Source organism: Rattus norvegicus, chromosome 13 (assembly GCF_036323735.1).
Source record: "Rattus norvegicus strain BN/NHsdMcwi chromosome 13, GRCr8, whole genome shotgun sequence".
Taxonomy (NCBI): domain Eukaryota; kingdom Metazoa; phylum Chordata; class Mammalia; order Rodentia; family Muridae; genus Rattus; species Rattus norvegicus.
The window spans coordinates 47,334,589-47,360,021 of NC_086031.1; the positions used below are offsets into that span (position 1 = coordinate 47,334,589).

At 52.2% G+C, this 25,433-nt stretch overlaps 1 protein-coding gene and 1 long non-coding RNA gene across 2 annotated transcripts; one reads left to right on the forward strand and one right to left on the reverse strand.

Moving 5' to 3' along the window:
- The first annotated feature begins 13,723 nt into the window (after positions 1-13,723).
- On the forward strand, positions 13,724-24,951 carry Ren (renin). Its single transcript, NM_012642.4, has 9 exons — positions 13,724-13,837; positions 18,503-18,653; positions 19,166-19,289; positions 19,934-20,052; positions 20,803-20,999; positions 22,929-23,048; positions 23,425-23,569; positions 23,834-23,932; positions 24,596-24,951. The coding sequence occupies exons 1-9, from the start codon at positions 13,746-13,748 to the stop codon at positions 24,755-24,757; spliced, it is 1,209 nt and encodes a 402-aa protein (NP_036774.4). The 5' UTR covers positions 13,724-13,745; the 3' UTR covers positions 24,758-24,951.
- LOC102550525 (uncharacterized) lies at positions 17,027-20,038 on the reverse strand. Its single transcript, XR_358904.5, has 3 exons — positions 19,903-20,038; positions 18,641-18,781; positions 17,027-18,539 (listed from the first exon to the last, which is right to left on the reverse strand). It is a non-coding gene; the product is annotated as an uncharacterized LOC102550525 (long non-coding RNA).
- Positions 24,952-25,433: the final 482 nt, after the last annotated feature.

Consider the following 25,433-nt stretch of genomic DNA (forward strand, 5'->3'; position numbering starts at 1 on the left):
TGAAACTGGAGTAAGTGAGAGAAACTGTAGGCAGGCACATGTGCACACACCGGTGTGACCTCGGGTGTGGGGACCACATGTGAGGCCTCACCGGTTCTCGTCAGGCCTAAGATAGCACATTTCATCCTCACAATGGCATGCATATGAGATGGGGCAGCACTGCATAGAGTAGGAGACAGACTCAAAGAAGTAGGTGGATTGTGCCCACGAGCTGTTCCTGGAGAGGCGAAGAGGCAAGAGGAAGACAGTCCCACATGCCCACTTTCTACCGGTAGACAAGGTCATCTTCCTGCAGTCCCTCCTCCTCCAGCCCCCAGCCTTTGAAGCAGCATCCCCAGGCCCCACTCCACTCCTCCACCTAAGGATTTGTCTTAGGATGCAGATCCAGGAGCCGGTGACAACACAGACCTGCCTTTGCCCTGTCTGCCTCTCTCCTACAGCAGCTTGCCTGGGCCCAGCTGTGGTCCCAAGAAGGTTGAGGACATCAAGTCCAAAGAGCCATCGTACTCTTCCCTGCTGCTTCTGTTCTGTCAGATGCCTACGGTGAGGCTGGCTTCTCTTGTGGGAGGGGAGCCGGTCATGGCTAGCAGTCACACAGTCATCTTCTCAGGTTGTGCTTGCTTACGGTTTCTGTGATACGAGTCCAGTGCAGTCTGCAACTGTCCCCTTAACAAGTCACCTCACGAGAGAGGCGAAAAGCAAGATCTTGGAGCCACTCTGCCTGCTGGCTACTTCGTCCTCACAAAAGTCAGCAAAGGAGGAAGCACGGGCCACGTTGCTTGTGCGGTGTTAACAGGTGACAGGGCACACCTGAAGCAACAAGGGTGTATTTGGCTCATGGTTTGAGATGAGACAGTCCTCAAAGGCTAGGAAGGCACGGTGGCAAGGACATACAGCAGCTGGCCCTGGGCAGCTCACTTCTGTCTTTCAGTCTGGGACCCATGTCACTCACATTCAAAATAAGCCTTAGCTTCTCAGTTAAGACTCTCTGGAAAAGTCCTCATAGACACACAGAATTGTGTTTCCATGGTGATTCAAAATCTGGTCAAGTTGACAATAAAGATTAGTCACCATGGCTCCCAAGGACGGAGAGAAGGTTCAAGAAGAGAAACAAATAATGTGGCTGAATAAACAGAGTCAGTTCAATGGCTCAGTGGGCAAAGGCACTCACTGCCAAGACTAATAACCCGAGTTTGATCCCTGAGACCTACCCACATGGTAGGAAAGAGAGAATCGACTCCCACGTGCTGACCGCTGACCTCCACAGGCAAGCCACATCATGCTCACACCCAACCACCACCTCCCGTGACAGCAAATCTGAAAAAGAATAGACATGATGCCAAGATGCTGAGGATGGCACTGTGTGGGGCAGGGCAGGGAATGGCAGCACAAAGGAAGCTGCAACCTCAAAACCAACTTGAGCTCCTGACTCACCCTCAGAAGGGAAATGCTGGTCTGGATGAAACTTGGTGCCCAAACAGGAAGACTGACTGAAAACTCCATATTTAGCTGTTAAGCTTCCTGAGTGTAGTACTCTGCCTGCTTACCTCAGCCAACACACCCAGACTGTCCTGCTAGCTAGGTATCCTTCCTGGAAAAGGTGAAGCTTCCTCTCCTGAGGACTGTATGGGAGAGGGAGAAGGAAGAGGGCCTGTCTACACAGAGATGAGGGACTGTGGAGAAGGACTGTGATGAGTCTTAGGGTGAGGTCTTTTCTTTCTCTGCTCCAGGATATGCCAAGCAGGTAGCAAGGTTTCCTTCTGGGACAGGAGATGACAAGACCCGGAGAAAAGATCCTCCAATATTGGAGAGTGCTCCATGGAAGGCTTCACAGAGCCTACAATGGACACACCCACCTGTGAGTTTTGCTGGTGCAGTTTCCAGGCCCCTCTACCTGACTAGAGCAGTAAGGGAGCACGGGAAACCCAAGAAAGACCAAGACGACCAAAGCAGAGAAAATAAATGTTGCAGAAAGCGTAAAGTATAAAGGATTGTGTGTGTGTGTGTGTGTGTGTGTGTGTGTGTGTGTGTGTGTGTGTGTGTCTGCATAGCCCTGGCTTTCCTGGAACTGACTTTGTAGACCAGGTTGGCCTGGACTTGGAGATCTGCCTGCCTCTGCCTCTTGAGTACCCTGGACATTCTTAATGTTCAGCTAAAACATGAAATTTACCACGATAACTGTTGGTGAGTGGGAAGCTCAGTAGTATTAAAAATATTTTCATTTCTGTGCAATGAACGTTAACATCTCGAAATAGTATTTAAAATCATTCTATAATTAATATCTTACTGGGAGGAGATAAGAGGAAAATTTGCATCTACAAAAATATAGAAGATGTGCTAAAATAGAAAGAGGCAGATCAAAAACTTGGGAAGTTAAACACATGATAGCAAAACTAAAAAAAAATAATAAGTTCAAACATACAGTAAAGGAATACTAGACAGATGAACAAAAAGAAACCAGGAGATAAAATATAAAAATCTTAGAAAAGCAGAAGTTGCCAAATCCTTAGTTCTGGGAAGAGAAAGGACAAAGGAAAGACACAACTGACACCAGGAAGACTTCCAGAAGAGACACTTGTAGATCATCCAGGTCAAGGGTCAGTGTGCTGTTCCAGATCTATTCCCCCTCCCTCGAGGGCATGATCCCTCAGGATCAGACCAGTGGAAGTGAGGCAGGACCTGCTGGGGTGATGGAGTCCTCAGGCAATAAATAGGTGAGTGGGAGGCAGGTTTCATGGAGCTGGAGGAAAACAAAGGCTATTTAAAACTTTGGGGAGTGGGTATAGAATGAGAGTACATCATTGGTCCAGGCCAACATGCTGGGGATACCTCATTTGCATAAGGAGGAATTCCAGGTGCTGCTGGACACTGCCTTATAAGGAGAGAGAAAGTTTAACTTGTCTACCGGGCTGCAAAAGTGGGGGCACAGGTCTATGTGTGACAAGCAGGCCCAGAGCAGGGAGGGCTGGTGGTGATCCTACCCCTGCCGATCTCAGGAAGAGATTTCCAGGGTTTGGACATGCCTTGACCCCACTCTTGTTTCAAGCCTGCTCTCCACCCCTAGTCCCACAGGCAGGGGATAGCCTTGACCAGGTGTAAGGAAGGGCAAAGAGAGTCACCAGGGATGAAAACTGGATCATAAGAGAACTAGGAGTCAGACTTTGCTATCAAAACAGACTAGAACATCTTCCGCTTCCAGAAAACAGGCTCCAACCTAGAATTCAGTTTGCGAACAAACTGCTTAGAGGGAGGGCAGTGTGGACATGCTTGAACCAGGCACTCACGCATGCTCACAAGGGTTTGTCTCCTCAAAACCGGAGGTTGGAATGTGAAAGAAAACCTCTTCTACTGTGAGAGGTCAATTAAAAATCATGAAAACTGACATTGAGAAGGGGCAGGATGCATATAATAAAGTTCAGGAGTACAGATGCTCCGTGATCAACTGGAGCAGAATAGCCAAGGAGGAGCCTGTCTTGGGGCAGCAGTGGTCCTTGGGGAGCAGGGCTGGGAATATGGACAGGACTGGGAAATGCTGGTTTTCATCATAAATGCTTTTTTGTTTAAAAAAAACTTTTTATTGATTCTTTGTGAGTTTCACACCATGCACCCCAGTCCCGCTCATCTCCCTGTTCCCTCGTATCCACCCTTCACCGTTACAACTTCATCCCCCAAATAAAGAACACACAAACCAAAAAAAAAAAAAAAAAAAGCAAAACAAAGCATAGAAAATATCTCACTGTGGAAGCTGTGGTGTGTCCCAGTGTGTCTCACAGCGTATCTCTCCATCCACACATCTTTACTTGCAAATGTTTTGCTAATGGGTCACTGATCTGGTTTGAAGTCTCTGGCTTCTGGGACACTATCAATATTGGATCCTCATCGGAACTCCTCCCAGTTATCCTGTTGCTGCCCTGTGTCATGGAGATCCCGCAGCTTTGAATTAGCAGGACCAACCCTTTCATGCATCCCAACTGTTCACAGATGATACAATTTTGGGATGTACCAGTTCAGAGCCCTGGATCTGGGCCTGGGTGGTAGCTGAGCCCGTCAGCATGAGGACTTTCTCTCATCTGCACCACCAGGGGGAGCTCTCCAACACTGCGCCAGTTAGGCCACCCAATGCCGCCAGCAGCAGGAAGCGGGATCGGCTCTTCTGCTCTCAGGGATCCTCAGACCAGCTCACTCGAACCCACACCTCCAAAGACAGCTCCTCTGTGCGGCCCAGCAAAAGTGTGGGGGGCCCACTCTTCCAAACGCTGGATAGCTTGCAAGGGGCGGGGCCAGCTCTATATCTCGCACAGCCTCGGGGCTGGCTCACCCATACCTTCGCCATCAGTGCCAGCTCCACTGTGTCGCCCAAGTGAGGGGCAGGGCCTGCTCTGTGAAACGCTACAACCAGTGCCGGGGCAGGGCTAGCCTCTGTCTCATGTCCTTGGGACCAGCTCTCCCGACTACCTTTCTTGTTTATTCGCTTGTTTATTTTTAATTAGAGCAGTCTCTTCTTTACCTAGCCGTGCTCCTGCTTGGTTAAGCTCAGCTCACATCCATCCTGCATCACCCATGGCCTCTCGATAGACATTTAGGACTTTCTGTCACATCCTCCTCTGTAAACTGGTCTCCCTAGCTTCTTCAATACCAAACATCCCCAGTGGAGGTTGGGAAGGGTCTATGTTTCTGGTCTCTCAGGTATCGGAGGCAGTGTTGGGCTCCATTACACTGAATGACGCACTTTGTTTCCCCCCCAACCCCTATATCTCATGAGGCCTTGCGAGACTTACCTTCAGTTTCTGCTGGTCATTACTTCAAGGTCCCAGTGATCCTTGCACTCCAAGGTCCCCACTGTGAATAGACTGGTTCTCTCTAGCCCACCTCCATCCCAGCCCCAAGGTTCTGTCCCAATCACAACACCTTGCCTGGGGCTCTGAGTAATCGATCCTTATATCCACCCACACAAGGCAAAGCCCCGGTAGCTATTCAACTCCATTCTGAGCTTTTCTCTCTCAAGGCCTTCACTCATCTCAGCTGAGTTCAGCATCCCTATATGATTAAAAAATTTCTGAAGAGCCAGCTGGGTCCTCAAAAGGATGGGCGATAGAGCAGGTGGTTGGAGGAGGGGCACAGGGAGAGGGCACAGGGAGGAAGCCGTGTACATTTTCCATGTTTCTTCTGTGTATCCATCTGCTGTTTGTGAACAGAAAGAGGGCTAGCCCAGAGACATTTGACTCCCAAGGCTTACACTGGATGAGTCCCCTCTCCACTACTAACTTCCCTGCCTGGGCGGGTGTCATATTACATGCTGACAGTCCGAAGTGAATCTGTGTCCCTTCGAAAACCACAAAGCAGACTTTCGATACCACTTGTCTTTCCCTCCCTCCATTCCAGTGTCTCCAGGCCACCACAGCCCCCATCCAAACAGCAGTCTTATTACCACAGAGGTGGATGGGATTAGAACCAGATTAAGAGTCTTGCACTGTCTCTGGAGAGATTCCCTGGCTGTCTAAGCCCCACCCCCAGTCCTGGTACTGACCCAGGCCTCCAGACACAGAGGGGAAGGCAGGGCTCAGCTAGATTTATGCTTCTCCTGCATGGTTCTCACATCCAGTCTGCCCCATGGGCAGGGAGCGGGTCAAGAAAATCCTCTCCTCTGCCCCTGATCTGCGAAACTTCCTTGGCCTTGACCTTGAGGTGACGTGATTCAGCTTGGGCCTAGAAATGGCATCACGGGGAGTTTCTATGAGAAGAATTAGACCCCTGTACTAAAGGCCTGGGAGATGACCTGATTGGAGTCTTGAACACTCTCTGTCCCATGACCCAGGATACCAGAAGGTCCAAGGCAAAGAGGGCCTGACTGAACTATCCCCTCCCCAACACTGGAAATGGCATAGGTCAAGACAGACAGAATCAACTGGATCCATTGAAGGCCCTGTGTCAGCTCACTCTCTCTCACCTGGGAAGCCTCCTGGGCTCTGTGCACCAGCCTCAGTCTGACCAGCGAGGGTCCCAGGGTACTCACATGGCTCCAGGCATCCATGTTCCTTCACACAGAACCAAGGTCAGGTGCCTCTCCACCATTCTTGCCAGGCCTCTACTCTGCCCTACTGGGCTGCACAAGACCACCTGGCCCGGCTTTCCTTGTCCAAGTCCTACAAGGACTTCAGGTCCCCCTGGAGCTTCTCCCTTGCAGCTTCTCAGGAGGTTTTGACGGTCATCTAGACTTGGTCTCAGGATCGTGTCTCATGTCACTTCCAGATCCTCAACAGTCTGCTTACGGGTACTCCCCAGTATCCAATCCAGACAGCACTCGTGTCCAGCACTCCACTATCAGCTGCTGTGTCAAGGTGGAGACAGAAGGAGCAAAAAAAGACATTGTCTAGCTGGAAAGATGGCTCAGCGCTTAAGAGCAATTCCCGCTCTTGCAGAAGACCTGGGTTCAGTTCCCAGCACCCTCACGGTGGTTCACCGTGCCTTCAGTTCCTGGAGATGGGGCCTCTGGCACTGCGTGCGTGTGGCATACATAGTCACATGCAGGCAAAACACACATACACATAAAATCACCTTTTTTTTCATTTAAAAAATAAAAGACTGGGGGTTGGGGATTTAGCTCAGTGGTAGAGCGCTTGCCTAGGAAGCGCAAGGCCCTGGGTTCGGTCCCCAGCTCCGAAAAAAAAAGAACCAAAAAATAAAATAAAATAAAAGACTGGCATTGCTGGGCCACTTGCCCATTTGGCAGCTGATCTTGCTCCACGGTTCTCTCTCTCTCTTCCACAGCTGGGGGTGAGCACATGTCACCTGGCGCCTCTCTCCTGGAGAAACGACTCACACTTTCCATCCACACTCGCAGATGCTGCTGGTCCAAGGGCCAAACGGTGGAGGTGTGCCGCACACACCGGCCAGAGGCAAGGCTGAGTTCCAGGAATGGGGCTGTGGTGGTGAGAGAGGTCTGTCGCCTTCAGTGGACCCCTGGTCCTGCCTTTACTTTAGAAGAGCCCATGTCTCACCCTAGCATAGGTATGACTATTCTCTGACCAGGCTGAACCTGCTGGGACAACCTTCACCACACATATTGTATGCTTGCCCCTGTGTTTCCTATTGTTAATTGCTGTGCGGGCAGCACCAAGTGCTGGCAGGATATTTGGTATGGTCATTCCTATGGCCCATCACCTGCTTTCTATATGTAAGTGCATACACTGTACGGATGCCTCTGCATCTTTATTATTAAACCAAAAGCTGGGTCCCTGGAAATCCCCACAGTAGAAGCCCAGCATCCATCTCTTTTTGACTCTGTTGGCTTGCCCACACATCCTAACACCCACAACCACAGGGGACGTTACAAGGTAGAACCTTCAGCTTGCCCTCCCCACCCCCCTCTCATGCCCTTCTCCCCTTACCCCTGCTCCTGGCCCTCTCTGCAGTCTCAGCATCCTCATCTGAACAGGGATGGGCTGAGCCTGCTTCGTGAGGCTGCTAAGGGGTCAAAGCCTGCTATAGCCCAATCAAGGTGCCTGGTGGGGTCTGTGCCCTGCCAATCTCCAGTGTGCCCCACCACGGTCCCTTCCCATTTGTTCTCTCCTCCTCGTGCTTGCTTCCTCTCCTCTAGGGCTTGGGAAGAGCAGAGGGAGAACAAAGGCAGGTGAGCCAACCGCAGCTAACATCCGTAATGGAAAAAGACAGCGTCAGTTTTGAGTCACTGCCCTACATCAGCTATGGAGAGCGAGGTTCGGGGGCAGAGCCCCACTACCTGGGTGACTGCACCCACTGTCTGTGAGTCCGCACGCTGCTTGTCCTTCTGGGTCTTGGCTTCCTCTCATGTCCCTGGGCCACAGGTTCATTTGCCTTCCATGCTGACATAGCAGACACCAGGAGATGACCTTGGCCTCTAGTCCTGTTTCTCTTCTTGGACCCTCTCCACTCGCTCACGGTGTTGTTCCTGAACTCGCAAGTCTTGCCTGTCATTTATCACTGACTTTGGCTCCCGACTTGCAGACTTCCCCGACCCTGTTCCTTCTGCAGTCCTCCCCAGTGACATCACTAACCACGCAGACGGTGACCTGGCTGTACCCTGGCCTCCTAAGTCTCTGAGTGGCTGATTGTGATGGCTGCAAGCCAGCAGGAAATGCTGAAGCGGCAGAGGCAAGAGAGTCCACAGGTTCTAGGCTTAAACTACACCTTTAAATGAGCGTGGATCATTCAGTGTAGAATTCTCTGCCTCCTTGGGCGTCCTGTACCCAACAGCCTCACCTCTGTTCCTCTCAGCCGTCACCCACAACCAAGTCCATATTTATTAGCACCTGACACCACTCCACCTTCAGTCTAGCCAGGCCCCCTACCTCATCCCCTATTCTCTGATGACATAGCTGTTCCCTGCCCGCCCTCTTCATCAGCCACACCCTCACTGTGCTTAGTTTACTTATCCTGTCCTGTCTCCACTTCCCTCCGTAGGCCCATAGCTCTCTTGTCAACATTATTTTGTGTTGAGTGCGGTGACCCTAGCATCGAGACGCTAAGGCAGAAGGTTCATGACTTTGAGGCCAGACTGTGCTATATACTGTGATTCAGTCTCAAACCTCTCCTTTTTAATTTCGCTAAGACCCAACATCCCTTCGTTGCTTATCACCTGGTAGAGCCAGCCACGTGTTTGCCCTGCATCTTTGTCTAAGCATCTGGTAACCGTTAAATGATCTTTTTCCTGGGGAGGCATGAACAGACATCTGTACACCCCATGAGATGGCTTGTGTATGCTTGGTCTTGGGAGTGGCACTATTTAGAGGTTGTGGCCTTGTTGGAGTAGGTGTGTCACTGTGGGCGTGGGCTTTAAGACCCTTGTTCTAACTGCCTGGAAGTGAGTATTCTGCTAGCAGCCTTCAGGTGAAGATATAGGACTCTTAGCTACTCCTACATCATGCCTGCCTGGATGCTGCCATGCTCTCCCGCCTGGATGATAATGGACTGAACCTCTGAACCTGTAAGCCGGCCCCAGTTAAATGTTGATCTTATAAGGGTTGCCTTGGTTGTGGTGTCTGTTCACAGCAGTAAAACACCCCGGTTAAGCCGCCAACAAGCCAAAGTATGATTCTGTTAAAGCACAGTCTGGTGAACGGATGAATTTAGTAGGCTTACTTACAAAGTGTGACGATGCCATCAAAAGGTCTCATCACAGTACAGATGATGACTTCCCCAGAGCTGCAAGGGCAAGCATCCCCTTCAGTTAGCCTTCAATGGTCTGTACCTAGCACCTCCAGAGACCTCATAACCACGTGTGGCTTGGGCAGAGTCACCCTACATCTGGGAGGGGGGTGAGAGAAGGAGCAGCTGGGATCTCAGGTGAGGGTGATCCCAGGCCCCCCTTGTATGAAGGATTGGGAATAGGCCCAATCTTGAGGGTTCTTACAAATAGCCACAGCTGCTCTGATAAGATTCTAACAGCAACTGGGGTCACAGGACAGCGTTAGACATTAGGCACTAGGGGAGTAGGAACAAGGCAGGCTGGTGAAGAAGGCCTGGGCTCCAGCCACTAAATATCTTCAGCCTCCATAATCCTCTGATTTCCAAGGTCAGCTTCTCCCCTCCTCATAATCAAAGCCTTTGATGTTTTCCTTGGGCCTCTAGTCTTGGCACAATGCCCAGTACATGGAAAAGTTTTTGTCTTCTGTCTGGAGAGCATAACGGCCTCTAGAGCAAGGATGTTCACCTGCTCCCAATACCAAGCAAACCAACTTCTCCCACCCAGCCTTCCTCCTGCTTCTGAGGAGGGTCACTCATTCCCAGGGTCACTCATTCCTGTGCAAAGTAATTAGCCTTGCCTCTTCCTTTCCTCAGGAGAGCAAGCAGGGGTCAGGGTTAGGATAGCTGTAACTGTTACTCCCTCTCCTTCTCATCTTGGTCGTTCGAGTTACTGTTTGAAGTCACCTTAGGGCACGGTGGCGCACACCTTTGATCCCAGCACTTGAGAGGTCTCAGAGGCAGGTGGGTCTCTGTGAGTTCAAGGCCAACTTTGTCTACCTATGGAGGTTCAGGACAGACAGGGCTACATAGGGAGACCGGGTCTCAAAAAAACCAAAACTACAAAGAAAACACATGTATAGATTTAACAGAATCATATAAGTTATTTTTATCAGTCTGAACGCTGAAGTAGGCGGGGCATTTTCACACCATAGCACCTCTCGTTTCAGCCCATCTCAGTCTGGACTAATACTGCTCTGAATCACGAGAAGCCTCCACCCGAGGCTTAGAAGGGAGCTCAGTAAAACGCTTCACTGCTATTCAGGTGCTAGGAGACGAGTTTGGTCTCCAAAACCCACATTAAAAAGCAAAGCAAACCAAACCAAACCAGGCATTGTTGCACAGATCTGGAATTCCAGCACCAAGGAGGCAGAGACAAGCACAGATCTCGAGTCTTGTTGGCCAGTCAGCCTAAATCATAAGCTTCAGGCCAATGAAAGACTCTAAAAGTGAGGGGCACAGTGCCTTAAAGCACAACTCCTGGGCTAGAGAGATGTCTCAGCAGTTAAGAGCACTGGCTGCTCTTCTGGATGTCCTGGGTTCAATTCCTAGTACCCCCCATGGCAGTTCACAAGATCTGGCCTCCTCTCACAGACATGTATACAGAAAAAAAACACACCAATGCATATATAATAAAAATAAACAAATCTTTAAGAAAAATAAGCGCCAGGCGGTGGTGGTGCCTGAATCCCAGCATTCAGGAGGTAGAAGTAGGCAGATTTCTGTGAGATTTCAAGGGCAACTTGCTGAGTTCCAGGACAGCCAGGACTACACAATGAAACCCTGTCTTGACAAACCAAAGACTGGGTACCTATCCTGTCACTCCTGTGGCCTCCGCTGCACATTGCTCCTCTGGTCTATTGGAGCTGGTATCCTGGTCTTGCTTTCTCCCGGACTCATTTCATCCACGTCCACGGCAAACGGCGCGTGAACGTTTGCCCAGTCATTTGCCATGACCTGTGGGACTTCTCAAATTAAACCCACGCCCAAGATGCTCTCAACCCATGGCCTCCCCCAACTTCCTTCCCTGCCTCCTGTACAATCACCCTGATCCCAACACTCACTCCCCCATTCTCCACGCCCATGTACTACTGGGCCTTGCAGATTTTACCGCCAAAATTCCCTTCAAATCCTCTAACTTCCAAGCATACCCACAGACAAGCCCCAGAGCTGTGGTCTTCTTAGTGGCAAGGGCCATGTTACCCTAGGATCCATCCCACGTCCTTGCTAATCCACAAAGCCAGGATATCTTTGTAAAATGTGTAGATTACAGTGTTCTCTTCCCAAATGTCAGCGGCTCCTCGCTGCTCTCTAGGTAAACCTACAACTGCTTGACATGGGTTTGGTGAACCCGGATTGTTTGACCCTCTACTCAGCCTGGTAATAGGCTTTGGGTTTCTGCTTTATCTATAGTTTGACTCTGACACATACCACCACTATGACTTTAGGCAAGTTACCTGAACCTGTCACTATCTAATAATGGAACTATCCAAGACCCGAGGCACTGCAGCACTTATAGTAGTGCCTACTATACGTAAGCATTCCAGAAGAGGGCACCTCTCCTCTCTCTCTCTCCCCCCCTCCCCAGTCCCCTTCCCACTCCCCCCCCCCTCTCTCCACTCTCTTCTGGGCCTTGTCACCATGTCCTCTTCCCTCAGGCTCTTTGCATGTGTTTTCATAGAGCCTTATTTTCTTTCCCTCTTTGGCTATTCCTTGTGTGTGCAGCTGTCAGGCCACAGCTCGTGGCATTTCCTTGGGGGGGAGCCCTCTGGAGGTCCCTGACACATACGAGTCATAGGCACAGCTGCATGTGTATTTTCCTGTTTTCATTCCCTTATTATTTTGGTCCTGGGGTTTGGCTATGGTATACATGGGTGTCACAACAGTCCTTCTTTGGGGCTCCCCGATCTGCAAGCACACATTATTTTTTTTTAAAGATTTATTTATCTATTTTATGTATATGAGTACACAGTAGCTGTCTTCAGACACACCAGAAGAGGGCATCAGATAGAGATGGTTGTGAGCCACCATGGGGTTGCTGGGAATTGAACTCAGGGCCTCTGAAAGGGCGGTCAGTGCACTTAACCACTGAGCAATCTCCCCAGCCCTTATTTTATTTTATTTTATTGTATCAACTTCATAACTCTAGCATCTAAGCCATGCATGGTAGTGCTTGCCTTTGATCCCTGGACTTGGGAGGCTGAGGCAGGTGGATCTCTGAGAGTTTGAGGTCAGCCTGGTCTATAGCGTGAGTTCAAGGATAGTCAGGGTTACATAGTGAGACCTTGTGTAAATAAGCAAGCAAACCAGAATGAAACTCCAGCTGCTGGCCAAGGACCTGATGTATAACAAATGCTAAGTGAATTCTGGAGAGAGAGGGAAGGGGGTGGGGGATCCTCTGGAGGTCTAGAGACACGCATAATCAGTGCTTGTTATTCAAAGCATCATCTCCTCTGGGCATTCTCAAATGTCCTTTCCTGTCTTTAGATATCTGAGAATTCTCAGGGGCCTCACATCCAGGAGGGTGTTGTCTCTGAGGTAAAAACACATTTCTTAACGCACAGCTAGAGACCAAGGCCTGTTTCTCTCACTGTCATTGCTGCCCAGAGATGGTGGAAAAGCAGTCAGGACACACACTTAGAATACCGGTGCCTCTGGGTCAGGACTGCCCTTGGGGTCCACTCAGCTGTTTCACAGGGGCCGAGAGAAGGGAAGAGAGGGGTCCAGCCTCGATGTCACACATCGGTAGCACCTAGGGCTCTCCCGTTCTGGCATTTGATAAACAGCACACTCCACTGTGGCCAAGAGGCTCAGGCACAAACATTACTTGGCTGCAAAGGGATGAAGACACACCCTGGAGGTCACACCTCTCACAGGGTGAGAGGCCACAGTAGAAGATCGTCCATGGCCCTTAGGGTCTGCCTTGTGGCATTGGTGGCCCATTTGAAGTGATCCCGGGGGAACAAACAGGGAGAGGAGCAGAGTGGGCACCTTAGGGAGAGTAAGTAGTGCTCTGGGACCTAGGGTTAAGTGCATTTAGGTAGTTCTGTCAGGCTTCTGAGAGGTACAGGGAGGAAGGAATGGGGCAGAGAAATAGGTCTAGGGAGTGAAGGGCCAATAGGGGGATTGATGAACTGGAAACCAGTTATCCTGGAGACCCGGGGTTCTTTGAGAGCTACCCTTCTGTCCACCATCACTAACCCCAGGAAGGGACAGCCCACCCCACTCCCTGATGCCAGAGGTTAGATAGGATCTTACTTTTTCCACTAGGCAGCAGCCAAAAGGAGTCACCCATGATCAGGATGGAAGACTGGGGCCTCGGAGGAGCCAGTCAGGGGTAATACAAAGGTTAATATAGACGATGCAGGCTCAAGGACATAGATGGTGGGGCCTGAGTTGGAAGTGCAAAGCCAGGGTCTATGCTGTCTGTACCCTGACCTTATGCTTGAACCCCACAGTTCCTCATCAGCCTCCGTCGAAGCTAAAGGTTGCAGGGCCAGGCCAAACAGGGACTCCAGCGTCACTGGGTTCAGCCATGTTTCCCACACTCGATTCCTGCCACTCTGCTTCGCTTCCGGCTCCTGCTTATCCCTCACCCACCTAGCTTGGCCTCACGGGCTAGGATTTATGAGGGCTGCCCTGCCATGGACCCTGGGGTAATAAATCAGAGCAGGGCCTGTGGGTGTGTATAAAAGAAGGCTCAGGGTCTGGGCTACACGGCTCTCAGAAAGCCTTGGCTGGACCAGATGGGCGGGAGGAGGATGCCTCTCTGGGCACTCTTGTTGCTCTGGACCTCTTGTAGCTTCAGTCTCCCGACAGACACAGCCAGCTTTGGACGGTAACTTGGGCAGAGAAGGGGCGGGAGGGTGCGGGAACTGGCCTCTTACTAACGCTCTCAGCTTTTGATATGTGGGGTCATCCAGTCCTTATGTCCAGTCAGCCATGGATGTATCCTCCCGCTCTGACAGTCTGAGCAACTAGCCCAAGGGTACACGGCCATAATTAATTAGGTCCGGGAGGGTTCTCTTTGGAGTCACATCCAGAGGATGGGGAACTCAGACGGTTAGAGCATCCCTGGTCCTTAAGCTCACAACGCAGTGACTGAAGGGGGCACGTGCTTGCTAACACTCCTGGGTAAGTTAGTCGCGGCCCCTCTAGAGTTTTGCAGGTTAAATTCTGCTTCACTGGCAGCGGATGAAGCAAAGCAGCAAGCAGGTCTCACCAATCCTCAGCGTGCCATCTTGAAACAGGATGATAACAGAGCCTGCGTCACGGGCTGCTTGGAAGATCTGATGAAATGGTGCACACATCACTGTGGATGCTGTGCCAGGAATGGTGTAAGACACCATGGCCCCAGCGTGGATTGTCACGGAGTGTAGTAAAGGAAAGGCTCCCGGCAGCCCCACGCGGGGAGGATGACACATTCGCTTAGTGCAGTTCCAGGGCCATGGCAGCAAGGTTTCTTGAGACAGGAGTAGGGAAGAGGCGAGACTAGGAGAAGGCTCACCCGGAAGCCGGGGTCTGGGGACTGAGGTGAGGCGGTCCTGAGAGATCTGTGGCAGTGAGCGTTGTGACTCTGCTGGGGCCTAGCACTTGGTGGGTTGCTTTCGTCCTAAACCGAGTCTCCAGGCCTCAGCACCTATTCTGCAGATGATGGTACCAGGGGGCGTCCTCAAGGAAGGTCCGAGGGCCCCCTGGTCTTTGTTTCCCAAGCCCTGCCCCCTTGCTCCCAGGTTTGCAGGGAGCAACTGCTGCAATGCGAGAAGAGGGCTGTACTTCCTTGCACCCCCCCCCCCAGGATGAAGGCAGAAGGAAGTAAATGCGTGTGGCAGGGAGCATGGGATCAGCTAGAGCGCAGTGGGCCTCTGTGCTACCTGCTCCGTGTAAAGTATTGTGCAGGCCACTTGAGGGGCTTTCTTCTCAGGGTCATTGCCTTCCATACACACGATGTCCAGCCTCCGATCTGAAGGCTGAGCTGTGACTGCCGGAGGATGGAGAGGTCAGAGAGTGCTCAGCCCCACACAGCATCCTCAGCACCGGGCGGGCGGCCCATTCCACTGCTACCCCCATGGGCTAGGCTGTGGGAGCACTAGAGGAACCCATGGGCTGGCTGTGGGAGCACTCAGGGGAACCCATGGGCTGGCTGTGGGAGCACTCAGGGGAACCCATGGGTTGGCTGTGGGAGCACTCAGGGGAACCCATGGGCTGGCTGTGGGAGCACTCAGGGGAACCCATGGGCTGGCTGTGGGAGCACTAGGGGAAATGGACCCATGGACTGGCTGTGGGAGCACTCAGGGGAACCCATGGGCTGGCTGTGGGAGCACTAGGGGAAATGGACCCATGGACTGACTGTGGGAGCACTCAGGGGAAATGGACCCGTGGACTGACTGTGGGAGCACTAGGGGAAATGGACCCATGGGCTGGCTGTGGGAGCACTAGGGAAAATGGACCCATGGGCTGGCTGTGGGAGCACTCAGGGGAAATGGACCCATGGGCTGGCTGTGGGAGCACTCAGGGGAAATGGACCCATGGACTGACTGTGGGAGCACTAGGGGAAATGGACCCATGGGTTGGCTGTGGGAGCACTCAGGGGAACCCATGGGCTGGCTGTGGGAGCACTAGGGGAAATGGACCCATGGACTGACTGTGGGAGCACTAGGGGAAATGGACCCATGGGCTAGCTGTGGGAGCACTAGGGAAAATGGACCCATGGGCTGGCTGTGGGAGCACTCAGGGGAAATGGACCCATGGGTTGGCTGTGGGAGCACTCAGGGGAACCCATGGGCTGGCTGTGGGAGCACTAGGGGAAATGGACCCATGGACTGACTGTGGGAGCACTAGGGGAAATGGACCCATGGGCTAGCTGTGGGAGCACTAGGGAAAATGGACCCATGGGCTGGCTGTGGGAGCACTCAGGGAAAATGGACCCATGGGCTGGCTGTGGGAGCACTCAGGGGAAATGGACCCATGGGCTAGCTGTGGGAGCACTAGGGAAAATGGACCCATGGGCTGGCTGTGGGAGCACTCAGGGGAAATGGACCCATGGGCTGGCTGTGGGAGCACTCAGGGGAAATGGACCCATGGGCTGGCTGTGGGAGCACTGGGGGAAATGGACCCATGGGCTGGCTGTGGGAGCACTCAGGGGAAATGGACCCATGGGCTAGCTGTGGGAGCACTAGGGAAAATGGACCCATGGGCTGGCTGTGGGAGCACTCAGGGGAAATGGACCCATGGGCTGGCTGTGGGAGCACTCAGGGGAAATGGACCCATGGGCTGGCTGTGGGAGCACTGGGGGAAATGGACCCATGGGCTGGCTGTGGGAGCACTCAGGGAAAATGGACCCATGGGCTGGCTGTGGGAGCACTCAGGGGAAATGGACCCATGGGCTAGCTGTGGGAGCACTAGGGAAAATGGACCCATGGGCTGGCTGTGGGAGCACTCAGGGGAAATGGACCCATGGGCTGGCTGTGGGAGCACTCAGGGGAAATGGACCCATGGGCTGGCTGTGGGAGCACTGGGGGAAATGGACCCATGGGCTGGCTGTGGGAGCACTCAGGGGAAATGGACCCATGGGCTAGCTGTGGGAGCACTAGGGAAAATGGACCCATGGGCTGGCTGTGGGAGCACTCAGGGGAAATGGACCCATGGGCTGGCTGTGGGAGCACTCAGGGGAAATGGACCCATGGGCTGGCTGTGGGAGCACTCAGGGGAAATGGACCCATGGGCTGGCTGTGGGAGCACTCAGGGGAAATGGACCCATGGGCTGGCTGTGGGAGCACTGGGGGAAATGGACCCATGGGCTGGCTGTGGGAGCACTCAGGGGAAATGGACCCATGGGCTAGCTGTGGGAGCACTAGGGAAAATGGACCCATGGGCTGGCTGTGGGAGCACTCAGGGGAAATGGACCCATGGGCTGGCTGTGGGAGCACTCAGGGGAAATGGACCCATGGGCTGGCTGTGGGAGCACTGGGGGAAATGGACCCATGGACTGGCGCCCTTGCTGAGAGCATCTAGGACTAAAGATCTAGGAGAGGAACAGAAGCAGGTTTTATGTTTATCTTCTTTTGGGACAGAGCCTCCCAACGGAGCCCGGAACTCACTCTATAGACCTGGCTGTCCTCAAACTCGCAAAATCAGCCTTCCTTTGCCTCCTGAAGGCTGAAGTTAAAGGCATGTGCCACCACACCACAGAGGGGTTTTCTAAAAGAGGAAGGGTCCGTAAAGTACAGAAAAGCATGGGTCTTTTCAGGAGATGGTGGGAAATAGACCTTTTTGGATATATATTCCCTTCTCCTCCTTTGTAAAGTGGGGAAATAAAAAACACCCATCTGATGGAATGGCTGGGGTCAAATAAAACAGGAGTGAAAACACTCGTAAGCTGTGATGGGACTGTTTCTGCTAGAGATTGCACAGAGAGGTGTGAAATATAAGTAAAGCAGGGAGGTGAGGGCGTGGAGTGCCAGGAGGAAGGTTAGGGCTCACGTTGGAGAACAAAGAAGGCTCTCTGGGTGTCTGGGAAAGCCCTGACCCAGGGCTGGCGGCATCTTCCTCCAGACAAAAAACAGTCTCCATGCCTCTCTGTGCCTGGCAGCCCTGGTAGGAAAGACAGACAGACAGACAGAGCATGGACTGTCTCTGCTTGGCATTTCTGAGTCATCTTCAGTCCTATGAAGCTGCAATGTCTTGGCTGGAAAACAGGGAGCTAGCTGTCATGTGGTTTGTATGAGGGCGCGTGCCAGGCAGCTGGTCTGCAGCCAGTAGCAGCTCAGCGGGCCGCTGTTCAAAATTAAATCTCTTGAATTTCCCCAGTCAGTGATGATTGGAGGACAACTGATTTGAGGTGAGGAGTCTGGGGGTTCAGGCCCAAGACACATCAATCCCCAGGTGAGGCACACAGGCAATCTACAGACACTGGTCTACCCGAGGCAGACTGGGTGCAGTGGGTACATACCACCTGGCTCTGTGACACCCTAGGGGGTACCAAGTCCTTGCAGCCTGCTGTGGGCATCTTCTGCCACCTACAGGCCACCCCTGGTACTGCCTCCCCTGTCAATCAGAGGCGATAGCAAGAGGCAGTATAGACCTTTATGTTCCTATCCAGAACAGTGAGGCACAGAGTAGGTGTTTCAACACATGATGATAATGATGGATGGGTGGGTGGGTGGGTGGGTAGGTGGGTGGGTGGGTGGGTGGATGTATGGATGAATGGACGGATGGACAGACGGACAGACAGACGGATGGACAAACTGCCTTATTTAACTAAAATACGATCTGGGAATTATTTAGTACCAGAATAAGTGACTCCAAGAAGCTCGTACCTTCTCCTGCAGAAACCCCAGGGCACAAAAAGTGATTCGTAATTGCATGGGAGAGGGTTAGTGATAGATGTAGCAAAAAAAAAAAAAAAAAAAAAAAAAAAAAAAAAAAAAAGGCAGCCTCTGGTTTCTGCTGACATTGGAGTACTACAGGACTCTTCTGTTTTTCTTCCTCTATCCTGGAGCAGAATCTTGCTCAAGAAAATGCCCTCGGTCCGGGAAATCCTGGAGGAGCGGGGAGTAGACATGACCAGGATCAGTGCTGAATGGGGTGAATTCATCAAGAAGTCTTCCTTTACCAATGTTACCTCCCCCGTGGTCCTCACCAACTACTTGGATGTGAGTGCTGGTTCATCTGCTATTTCCTTCTCTCTGGGCCGAGCAGTCCCCACTCCTTCCACACCATGTCTGACTGAGGCAGAGAGCACCAGAGCGCTCTGTAGAACTCCTACGTGCAGCCGAGGAGTCTGGTGGGGAGGGGCTGTCGTGATTGTTATGCTGTTTGTTTTGTTTTGTTTTGTTCTTGAGACAGGGTCTCCCTGGGTAGCCCTGGCAAGCCTAGAACTCACTGTACAGACTAGGCTGACCTCGAACTCACAGACTTCTACCCACCTCTTCCTCCCAGGTGCTGGGCTTAAAGGCATGTGACATCATGCCCAAGTATTTTAGCTGCTTTTAGTAGGTTATCATGCCCCAGTGAGCCTCCTGTACCCCAGGACAGCAGAGGACAGTGCAGAGTCCTCAGCTCACCAAAAAGAAAGCCAACAGCCAAGAAGGGAACCGGGCAAGGCCCCCCAACCCCGAGTCCCCTGAGCTCCATGTCCCTACTTTTCTCTGCCCACCCCCCGCAGACCCAGTACTATGGTGAGATCGGCATTGGTACCCCATCCCAGACCTTCAAAGTCATCTTTGACACGGGTTCAGCCAACCTCTGGGTGCCCTCCACCAAGTGTGGTCCCCTCTACACTGCCTGTGGTAAGAATCAAGCCTCGTGCCTCTCCCCTGCTCTGCCTGCTGCTCCTATGAACTGCTTTCCCTCAGCTCCACGCCACTGATCCAAGAGAGAGGACGTTTCTCTCATCTTCCTGAATTGGCAACCAAGGTGAATAAGCCAGCCTTGGGAAGTGCCTGGGCACCTGGAAGGCCATTTGCCAGTGTCCCAAGGATTCAGACAGGAACAAATTTGTAAAGCCATTCCAAGTCTTGAAGCTTTTCCAATGATAGCCGTAGTCAATGCCCTTGTGCTGAGGACTTACTCTGTGCCCAGAATCTTCTTTGGCAGTGTATCGGTGTTATCAATGGTTCTAGAATTCTTTGAAACAAATGTCTCAGAAGAATAAGCACTTAAGGCAAAACCAAGAAACACTGTCCTCCACTGGTATACATTTTTTCCAAGCTAAAAAAATACACACAAACTCTCTCTCTCTCTCTCTCTCTCTCTCTCTCTCTCTCTCTCTCTCTCTCTCTCTCTCTCTTTCACACACACACACACACACACACACACACACACATCTAAGTCTTCTAATCATACTACCCATAGCCATCCCTTGTCCTACCTCTGAGCCTTTTACTTAGATCAAAAACTCACGTGCTGATTGGAGCCTGTGTTCCTCTGCTAGAGATTCACAACCTCTATGACTCCTCGGAATCCTCTAGCTACATGGAGAATGGGACTGAATTCACCATCCACTATGGATCAGGGAAGGTCAAAGGTTTCCTCAGCCAAGATGTGGTAACTGTAAGTAGGACCACCCCTATTTACGCCCATGGGACCCATGCGGTGTGGAATAGATGTGCTCCAGCGCCCCCTGGAGCCTGGGAGGTTGAAGTGCAACCTCTTTGGCAGCTTCCAGTAGAGCAAACTGGCTGACACTGATGGACATGGACAAGGCTTTACGTTAACGTACATGTGGGTGTACCTAAAGCCCAGTTTCCTTCCTAGTAACCTGTCAGACTTTGCTAGTTGAGAGCAGGCTTGGAGCATTGAAATTAGGAACCAGGGTTTTGTGGCAGGGCGATTTTGCTTTCTTTCAGTCAGTGCCTAAGCCTTCGCTGCTCTGGCGTCTCTCAGCCCTGCTGTGCCAGAGGTAGGAAGAGACACATATAGGAGCCCAGAGGAAATCAGTGCAAGCCCTTCCCTCTCCCCATGCCTGTGGAATCTGGGGGAGGGGCAGAAAGGGAAGCCCTGGTTATAGTGAGGAAATCCTCAGCCTTGGCTGGTAGGGCTAGCATGAAAGTAGGCCTCGGGGAAGGTGCAGATCACCTGTCTGGCAGGACCTCTTTCTCAGCCCTTATAGCACTAGTCACCCCCCTCTTTCTGGCCCCCAAGCATAGAGGTGTTGAGACAGTGTGTGCACATTTGGCGAGATAGTCTCACCTTCACGGCTGTACAGAACCTGTATCCCTGGGGCCCCTGGTGTGAAAGCCAGAGCAGATCCCAGCCAAGGTTGGGCAGTAACCTCTGTCCCTTATGTTTCTTCTCTCACAGGTGGGTGGAATCATTGTGACACAGACCTTTGGAGAGGTCACCGAGCTGCCCCTGATACCCTTCATGCTGGCCAAGTTTGACGGGGTTCTGGGCATGGGCTTCCCTGCTCAGGCTGTTGATGGAGTCATCCCTGTCTTCGACCACATTCTCTCCCAGAGGGTGCTAAAGGAGGAAGTGTTTTCTGTCTACTACAGCAGGTGGGCCTTTGACTTCAAGGTCAGGGCAGGGAGGGGAGGACAGCTGGGAGGACGGCAAAAGTCCAGTCCAGGATTTACATGCTCCTGATTAGGTGGTCCTCAATCCATATCTAGAACCACACTAGCCAATTAAAATGAATGCAAGTCAAACATTCGGTCCTGAGGGACTGGCCACACAGACACGGCTGGCTTCATGTCTTTGCTGGCACCTTTATCTGTCCTCTCATTGATCCGCTCTGTGCTCTGTTTCCATGCTCTGTGGTGGGCTCCAGGGGTGCACAGTCCACAAGACAATCCCTACCCTCCATCCTCATAGATCTTACTGCCCAGCAGGGGAGACGAGAAATACAGTACAGTGAGTGTCATTCTGAAGCTGCAGATGGTTTTTCAATTCTAGGCCAGGATTCTGGGCAGTTCAGCCAGCTTTGGAGAAGCTGTGGTCAGTGCCCCAGCGGGGCTGGGATCTGCTGCCACAGGCCGGGTTTAGAAAGATGGTCTGAGCTGGAGGTAAAATCATTACTGGTAAGAATAGAGGCCAGGGGTGGCGAGACTGGAAGGGAGGAGTAGACTAGAACAATCTCAGAGGAAGCAGGAATTTCTGGATCATGGCTCCGGCAGATTTCTGTGCAAAGAGAGGCATTGAGCAAATGACACCTCCCGGAGTCTCCTGCGGTCAGTGGTCTTGGGGTTGTGCTTCAAAGAGACCAGAAAAACAAAGTGGCTAAGAGTGAAAGTAGATGTCAGAAAGAGGTGTCGGGGGGTGGGGGAGCAAGTCCACAAAATGTGGACTGCTCTGGAAAATTCAACAAAGAAGGAGATGTGGGGCAGGGTGTGCGGTGAGATCCAGAGAGAAGAAGGAGGGTGTTCTAAACGCTAGAGGATGCTTGAGTAATGCTGTGGGTAGAAAAGCCATGGGAAGACTAAAATGTGGGGAGCACATGCATGGGGCTCTGGAACAGGACCACAGAAGGAATGAGGCTCCAGCACAGGTAGCAAGCAGGCCTGGTAAGCAGGGGCCCTCTTCCCTTCCCTTGGGCTGAGAAGCAGGAAGACCTAGATAAGTCACTGACTCTTGCACAGAACATGCACAACCTACCACATGTACACATGTGCACATACATGCGTGTATGTTGTGCACATACGTGTGTGTGTGTGTGTGTGTGTGTGTGTGTTTCGAATTCTAAGAAACTCCTTCATATATACACGAGTACCTTAAAAACCAGTCCGAGGCAGGCCTGGGCTGAAGTAGCATGATGCATGTGGAGAGGAAAGTGAGGGCAGTCAGCTTTGACTGAGAATGAGAGTGTGGCCCCAGCCATCGTGTGTCCACCAGGGTCTCACCATCTGGTGACTCAATTGCCTGGAGGGCAAAAATTAGCCTCTACTTCTAAACAACAGGGTTGCTGAATCTTGCCTAAGAAGAAGGTCTCCCTTCTGTGTCCCTCTTTGCCTCAGCAGAAATCTTAAGGAGAGAGGAGCCCCAATGGGGCCCCAAGCTCCACTATTTCCCAGACCCTTATCCCAGAATCATACCCACCCTCCCACACATCCACTCATCAGACCCAGCTCCACTAAAGATCTGCCTTCTTCCCTCTACACACTCTAGTCATGTCTGCCTTCTCCCCAGAGTCTGCCCCACACACCCGAGAAAGGCACAATTTACCGCCATTTGCATCTACCCAGTGTCCTTGAACTAGATGGTTTTCTGGGGGGCAGTCGGACAGTCCTAGAAATACTTCGGTTACATTAAGGGAGGGGCCAGCATGGGGAGAAGCAACAGGGTCTATGTGTCTCCTGATGACAGCTTACGACCTTGCCATCTACCCACAGAACCCTTCCTCTGCCCCAAAACCCGCCTGCACCAGACTGGACTTTCCCTCATCCCCTAGTCTCCAGTGTGTCTCTAAGCTTCGCCGCTCTTTCCTTTAGGGAGTCCCACCTGCTGGGGGGCGAAGTGGTGCTGGGAGGCAGTGACCCTCAACATTACCAGGGCAACTTTCACTACGTGAGCATCAGCAAGGCCGGCTCCTGGCAGATCACCATGAAGGGGTCAGCAGTTGTAACCCTTCCAACCATCCAAATGCATGTCACCATGTGATCGGGGCAGGATGGGGATGGGACAGGGGGGCCACCCCTTAAGGCACAGCCACCATCTGCTTTCTGTGTGCTCTGTCCAGGATCGGGGCATGAAGATTTGAGGGTGGGACTGGGATGGAAGGGACTCAGGGAAAGGAGGTGGAGTCTGGAGGCTACCGTGTTGATGGCAAGGAACAGTCAGTACCTTTCTTTAGTGCCTCAGCCCTCCTCCAGGTCACCACCAGAACACTTATATGGCCTCCCATCACTCCCTAAATTGGGAAAGGCATGCAGCCGGGGGTGAGGATGGAGGTGGGGTCTGTTGCCTGTCTAACTGTAGCCTCCACAGGGTCTCTGTGGGGCCTGCCACCTTGTTGTGTGAGGAGGGCTGTATGGCAGTGGTGGACACTGGCACATCCTATATCTCGGGCCCTACCAGCTCCCTGCAGTTGATCATGCAAGCCCTGGGAGTCAAAGAGAAGAGAGCAAATAATGTAAGAGAGCTGGGTGGCGTCAAAGGGCGGGCGGCGGTGGTGAGGGGTGGTGGCAACAGCACCATCTGGCTCCAGCCTGCAAACTGTCCAGACCACACTGGGTCCGAAACAAAGCCTTCCCCTCCTCACCTCTCCCACTCCCTGAATGTACGGTATGTCTCCCATAGAAGGTGACCAGGGACTGTGTCCAGGACTCTCAGTTACAGGGCTCTCTAGTCTGCCTAGAGCCTTCCACATTGACAACACCTCTCTTTACTCCCCCAGTACGTTGTGAACTGTAGCCAGGTACCCACCCTCCCCGACATCTCCTTCTACCTGGGAGGCAGGACCTACACTCTCAGCAACATGGACTATGTGCAAAAGGTGAGGCTGTGAGAGGGGTGGACAGGGGCCACTGAAGGTGGGACAACGTGTAATGTGCAAGTCTCCTAGTACACTCGGGGCTGACGAACGCAGCTCCTGTCATCAGGAGAGTTTGTAGCAATCCCAGTCAGTACCCAGTCCGCATCCCTCGCGCAGCAGATCAGAACTTCTGCAACAGGCACCTAGGTATCGGAGTTTTGTTTCTAAACTTTTTTTTTTCCGGAGCTGGGAACCGAACCCAGGGCCTTGCACTTCCTAGGCAAGCGCTCTACCACTGAGCTAAATCCCCAACCCAGTATTGGAGTTTTAAAAACTCCCCAGCAGATTCATTATGAAGCTATGCTGTGACTCGGTGATGGTCCTCTCTCTCCATTCGTGAGCGGCCCTCTTTCTGGCCCTCTGTTCTTTTCATGCTCCCGGGCTTAGAGAAGTTCAGTGACTTGTTTTGGGTCAAGCTAAGTGAGCCTGTGAACAAGGAGTAGACACACCTTTCGCCTGATGTGTACCGCATTGCCTGCCTGCCCCAGGAAGGCTGAGATTTAAGAAAATGGCTCTGGGAGCACATAGGCGAGAGGAGCCATACACTGAATATAGGTGCTTCACTCCGGTGGTGGGAAGGGGTCGTGTGGCAGGCAATAGAGCAAACTTCCTGCTTCTTGCCAGAATCCCTTCAGGAACGATGACCTGTGCATACTGGCTCTCCAAGGCCTGGACATCCCACCACCCACTGGGCCTGTCTGGGTCCTGGGTGCCACCTTCATCCGCAAGTTCTATACAGAGTTCGACCGGCATAACAATCGCATCGGGTTCGCCTTGGCCCGCTAAGCTCCTCTGTCACCCAGTGACCCTAGTTTTAGGCCAAGCCAAAGCTGGCGTTCCTGGGGGCCATTCTGTCTGGCTCTGCCCCCAACATAGGGACACTGGACACAGAGCCCTTGATGAGTGCTTGTCCCTTCGCCTGCCTGCACTCACCCTTCCCTGCTTTGAGGAAAAACAGAATAAAGACTGCATGTTTACAACCTGTTTCCAATGGATTCTTTTGAGTTTGGAGAAGGAGGGACAGCTGCATGGTCACGCATGGGGAAGACTATGACAGATGAAGCCTGAGATGTAGTTTTGTTAGTAAAATGCTTGCTTTTCAGGTGTGAGGACCTGAATTTGATCCCCAGAACCCACAATTTAAAAAAAAAAAGAGTCGGCATGATGGCCGATGTTTTAATCCTGGCAACCAGGGTGACAGAGACAGGTAGGTACAGACAAAAACAAATCCCTGGAGTTTGATACAATTAAGGTTGTCCTTTGGTTAACACACACGCGCGCGCGCACACACACACACACTCACTCAGAGACAGAGAGACAGAGAGAGAGACAGAGAGAGAGGGAGGGGCTATACACACATACACAGAGAGAGACAGAGAGAGAGAGAGAGACAGAGAGACAGAGAGAGACAGAGACAGAGAGAGGGAGGAGGCTATACACACACAGACACAGAGAGAGAGAG